This window comes from Papaver somniferum, chromosome 10, assembly GCF_003573695.1.
Source record: "Papaver somniferum cultivar HN1 chromosome 10, ASM357369v1, whole genome shotgun sequence".
In the NCBI taxonomy this organism is placed as follows: Eukaryota; Viridiplantae; Streptophyta; class Magnoliopsida; order Ranunculales; family Papaveraceae; genus Papaver; species Papaver somniferum.
Genome location: NC_039367.1, coordinates 157,726,411 through 157,731,842, shown reverse-complemented (window position 1 = coordinate 157,731,842; position 5,432 = coordinate 157,726,411). Strand labels below are relative to the sequence as shown.

The window sequence follows — 5,432 nt, the reverse complement described above, 5'->3', positions numbered from 1 at the left end:
TAAACCAAACAACAATTTCTATTTCGATAATATTTTCAATTACAGGAACTCAAGGTTATAAAGAGAAAAGGACTATTGCACTGGCACGTTCCACTCGTATGACTACTACTACACTTACTAACATACTATCTTCCCTTAGTAAGTGGTCAGCCCTTAACCGGGACATGAAAAATTCCCACCCCTTCAAATTAACCTTGTCCTCAAAGATATGAAATGATCTCGACCCCGGAACACAGTTGTTGCAGCTCCTTCTCCAACGCCGTAAAAGACATGAATGCAGTTTCCATAACTTCGACAATAAGGCCCATAACAAGCTGAATTCTTTCGTGTAACTGTAGCAATCGACTTGATGCAAGTCTCCTTCAACAATAATCAATGAACTTGAGCCTGGAATCATTTCCCCGTAGTAAACATGCCTTGTAACTTCACAACTGAAGTCTGGGTGTATACTAGTAATGACACCACTTGCAGCTACGAATAACACTTTCCAAATAGGATTACAAATGACTATATGGGTATCTTTCAGCATAAGATGACTTTCTCTACTACCCATTGAGGCATAAACAAGCATCTTCATGTTATCTTCTCTGCAATGAACTTGTGTGCGAACATGTAGTCTTAAACTTGCCATCTCCACGAACACAAGAACTATCACCTGCAACTCTTTTCTTGGGAAGATAACTTCTTCCTTGTTTGTCTTCAGCTGCTTGTACCCCTTTTTAGCAAAATTGTGGTTATGTGGAAACTGAGATAGATTATTTCCCAGAGTCATTCCTGAACCTGTGTACACAAAATCAAACACTCGAAAAATTCCACAGAGGCTTGCTGACATAATCGTCTCCAGGCCATTGTGTGAGATGGGTATATTCATTTCCCCCCTTAGGCCAGCGGTACGAGAGTGATGACATGTGATGACTTGTAATGTAGCAGCTACTGTGGTGAATACTTCCATCCAAAACCTTATAAGAAGTATACAATCTTTGATGTACGGAGTGTATGCAGGAAATCCATGTAATGTGATAACAAGAACTATCGTTACCCCTTGCGAACTGTGTATCATATCCATGGAGTTGAGATTCTCATCTCCATCTTGTTTTGATGACCCATCAGGTGTGGAGGTCCGCAGTTTCTTAAAAAGATGTTGGGTAGTGCCAAGAAAATACTCAGCTGCTACTATAAGGTACTTTTTACAGCTCCTGCGTGCTGTAACCCAGTACAATTGTTGCCACTCATGACTTGGGAAGGACTCGAAATCTCCAGCAAAATTTGAGATATCTAACCCGAGGCTGTACTTATAGAAGTAACACGATGTCCCTTGTCAATTGGAGTCTCAATATAGCCATGTGAGCATTGCCTATCTGCGTCATTTCACCACCAAATACACTAGCATTATGAGTATCACCATATATACCCAACAAAAAGACACACAAATAGTCAAGTAACAATTCAGAGCAGTACCCAGATTCCAGAGTTAGATCATAAACATAATTCCCACTTCTACATATTCCACAATCTTTACCACGGTCAAACATCCTTGGACCATAACTATAACCGAGAATACCACCTATCTGTGGCATTTTCACTAAATTTAAACGCATTCTTAGAAGCTTGATAGGGCTTCTTATGAGATTTGTAAGACTCACCACAAGAGAAAAAACATGGAACTCTACCTGATCACTATCTGAAATCAAGATTTTAAGCAATTGGGTAGAAAATCGATAAAAACAAACATCACCATCAGGACCTAGCTGCAGCAGTTGATAAACAGAAAAATGAAGATACACACGAAATAACCCATGAGAGTGCACACCTGAAATATTGAACGAAAGTGGATTTATGCATTGAGCTCTGAGATCGAAAAAGCAACAACAAGGATAACAGAGAAAATTTTCGCTCTTTAGTTTCCCTTTCCATACGAGGAGCATAGTATGGCTGACACGATTCTCCAGTTCGTAACCACTACTACTTGTATCATATAACAACTTTCCTCGATCAAATATGATGATAATGGATAAGTATTCATCAATCCTGACTTTCGAACTTTCCTTACCCATGTTAGCAATTATTTGAGAAATCTGCTCAGTGAAAATCATAAATATTTCAAGTAAATCATACCTCTTAACAATGAAGAATATCACCATAAGAGAATAGACATGGGACCAAAGAACACCACCTTCTAGTTTATACACTCTAATCACTGCTGAACGACAGACTTGACTACAAAAATGATTAAACCAACCTTCATTAATGGCAGAAAACCAAAAATTATAATGTAAGAAGGATGCATGTACTCACTGTTCATAAATCTTCTCTTGAACAATTTCTTTACGGTATTTACCCAACAAAGAGGTTAAACTACTCTGGTATATATTGTCCCTCAGTGACATTTCCAGAAACAGATAACCACTAACCTCACAGTCACCTTCCTTAGCCAACACCAATTCAATTGAATTCAAAAACTACAATTCTAGTTGGTACCCATTTGTAAGAACTTCTTCATTGGGTTTATCCATTAAAATCGAAAAAACATTAAGTATAAATGAACAAGAACAGGTTAAACCCGAACTGAATTCACAGTCATCCACAGAACAGAAAGGCCTCTGAATCAGTTCAAATCCTTTTCCACGATCAAACATTCTACTCACAGTATCGAAGAGAAGAAAGAAACTTTCATCAACTTTATCCATTTTATGTTGTAAGAGAAAATCAGCCTTACCGCAACACAGAAACCAAGCTTCACTCTCAGGCATTTTATCTAACAATATCCAACCATTACCAGTAATACCACCTTTGGATAATTTACAAACAACTATTACACTAAACATCAAACCTGAACAGTACCCATGCTCACAAACAAGCTCATTAATGAATTTTCCATCATAATCATCCATTAGGGTTAGAATCAACCCGTTAAAATCAACCAAGCAAGAAGTAAGTATATCAAACTGAACTTAGAACTGCTGCTAACACAATAAGGATACTTGTCAATAGTTAAAGAATCTTTTCCGCGATCAATTACTCTACTTGTAAAGTTGAAACAAGGGTGATAAGATTTCTCACTAACCATTTGGTGACTGATAACATAATTTCCCTTGAAATACATATTACCCAATTGAAGCATTTTAACAAGCAGATAATGCCCATCACCAGTATAACCATCCTCAACCAGAACCATTTCAAATGAATTCCTAAACAACGAATTGAATCTATACCTATGTTTTAAAACTAACTCATCAATAGTTCTCCCATGGTAATCATCAACGAAAAATGACCCATCAACAAACTTTCCACGATCAAATATGGAATGAGTAAAATCAAGATGGAGATAAAGAAAATTCTTACAATTCAGAACGAGGTGAATAATGAAATCCTTGGAGAACTCAATTTTCTCAGGTTTTTCAACTTCGTCAAATGGTAAACTCCTACCAGTAAGTGAATCAACATCTTCAGATTCAACAAAGAAATATGGAGGAATCAACTCTAATTCATGAGAATCATCATCTTCATCTTCCAATGGGGTTGACGAAATTCGGCTGAAATCAGTGACCAACTCTGTGTTGATTGAGTCATGAACAATTTCTTCGTTGTCAATTACATCCTCCATCTTCGTTATTTCTGCAACCTCAACAACTTCGATTGAAGTTTCCTCCGACGTTGGTACCTGGTTTAATCTTCTAGTGTGAAGCTCTATCTTCCTCTCTGCATGATTGATGAGATCCAACAAATTTTAGGAGATTCTGGTTCCGATTTGGTGAACTATCTCCCAATTGAATTAGGTAATCCAATCGAAGATTGATTACTTCACACCTTGCACTCATTACAGCCCTCAAATCATCCATGATAAATCCAAGGAAAGACCCTCTCTGATACCACTTGTAGTGATCTACACAAAAAATAAGTAATCAGGCTCAATCCTACAGGATCTACACTGTAGAAATTGAAGATAAACACCTCAAAGATGCGGAAGAACAAAACCAAGCAACAATTTCTATTTCGATAATATCAAATTACAGGAACTCAAGGTTATAAAGAGAAAAGGGCAATTGCACTGGCACGTGCCACTCATATGACTCCTACTACTACACTTACTAACATACTATCTTCCCTTAGTAAGTGGTCAGCCCTTAACCGGGACATGACACTATGTATCTTTATCAAACTACAACAACAATGGCTGTAATTCTACTTTATGTGGATGATATTATCATGACTTGTTCTTCTCCAACACTGAGTGATCATATTGTTAATTTTCTTATGCAAATATATCCAGTGAAAAATTTGGGTTCTTTGCATTGTTTCTTGGGAATAAAAGCAACATTTCAGAACAACTCTCAGCAGCTCTTGTTGACTCAGAAGAAGTATACACTGCAATTGTTGCAGAAATATGATCTTCTGAATTATAAGTCTTCCAAAACACCAATTACAAAGGGTACAAGGCTATCTATCTCTACTGGTGTTCTTCTGTCAGATGCTACTGAGTATAGAAGAATGGTGGGGGCTCTGCAATATCTTACAATGACAAGGCCTGACATATGTTTCAGTGTGAATTATGTTGCACAATTCATGCAGTCTCCAACTGATGAACATTTATTTCTAGTCAAAAGAATACTAAGGTACTTGAAAGGTATTGTTGGTACTGGAGTATTGCTCTTCGCTGGTGATATTAGTTCTATTTCTGCGTACTCAGATTCAAATTGGGAAGGATGCCCAGACACAAAAAGGTCTACCTCTGGAATGTGTGTCTTCTTAGGATCATCTTTGGTGTCATGGTCTTCAAAAAAGCATCCTACTATATCCAAGCATAATACAAGTCTCTGGATCTTGCTGCAGCAGAGGTGGTATGGATTTCATTTCTCTTAACCGAGCTTGATGTATCTCTCAATATGTCATTTACCTTGTTCTCTGGTAATGTGTCTGCTAATAGTCCGGCAACCAATCCAGTGTTTCATGCGAGAACAAAACACATTGAGATTGACTACCATTTCATCAGAGAGTTAGTCAGTTCTGGTTTTCCGCAAGTCAGCTATGTTTCTTCTGCAAATCAGATAGCTGACCTGTTTACAAAGGGATTGGTTCTTTGTGTGTTTCTATCTTTAGCTGGCAAGCTGCTCTATTTACATCAATATCAGCTTGAGTGGGGTTGTAAAGATTCAGAAATGTCTGAATCTTGTTATGTCTGAGTGAGTGTCTGAGTCATTATGTAATAAAGAGTGTGTGACTGTAAATGTGTGTTTTACATACTTTTCTTCTTTCCTCTTTAGTTAATAACTGTAACTGACAGACTGTCCTTCAACAGACAATACAGTCTGTCTGCAACATCCTTATAAGCTACTCTCTCTCTCTCTTTTGTTTTTCTTATCAAAAACTTAATAAATATTTTACTTCTTCTTTATCTCTAAAATCTTTCAGCAACTATTTGCAACAAGATGGAA

General features: G+C 37.3%; 2 protein-coding genes across 4 annotated transcripts; one reads left to right on the top strand and one right to left on the bottom strand.

Annotated features, from left to right (window-relative positions):
* On the bottom strand, positions 1–2,417 carry LOC113318643. Of its 3 annotated transcripts, none has more exons than XM_026566836.1 (3): positions 2,296–2,417; positions 1,459–2,217; positions 1–1,358 (listed from the first exon to the last, which is right to left on the bottom strand). In XM_026566836.1, exons 1-3 carry the CDS (start codon positions 2,385–2,387, stop codon positions 1,355–1,357), a joined length of 855 nt encoding a protein of 284 aa, XP_026422621.1. In that variant the 5' UTR covers positions 2,388–2,417; the 3' UTR covers positions 1–1,354. The 3 variants fall into 3 exon arrangements, with proteins under 3 accessions (XP_026422621.1, XP_026422622.1, XP_026422620.1); XM_026566837.1 differs by having other exon boundaries at positions 1,811–2,217; XM_026566835.1 differs by having other exon boundaries at positions 1–2,217.
* A 1,753-nt stretch (positions 2,418–4,170) lies between these two features.
* LOC113316675 (uncharacterized mitochondrial protein AtMg00810-like) lies at positions 4,171–5,180 on the top strand. Its single transcript, XM_026564827.1, has 2 exons — positions 4,171–4,838; positions 4,925–5,180. Exons 1-2 carry the CDS (start codon positions 4,171–4,173, stop codon positions 5,178–5,180), a joined length of 924 nt encoding a protein of 307 aa, XP_026420612.1.
* Positions 5,181–5,432: the final 252 nt, after the last annotated feature.

Coding starts and splice junctions, on each gene's coding strand:
- LOC113318643 (XM_026566835.1), bottom strand. CDS start 2,387: ATGTCACTGAGGGACAATATATACCAGAGTAGTTTAACCTCTTTGTTG. Junction 2,218..2,295: donor CAAGAGAAGATTTATGAACA/GTGAGTACATGC, acceptor TCATTTTTGTAG/TCAAGTCTGTCGTTCAGCAG.
- LOC113316675 (XM_026564827.1), top strand. CDS start 4,171: ATGGCTGTAATTCTACTTTATGTGGATGATATTATCATGACTTGTTCT. Junction 4,839..4,924: donor ATCTTGCTGCAGCAGAGGTG/GTATGGATTTCA, acceptor GTCTGCTAATAG/TCCGGCAACCAATCCAGTGT.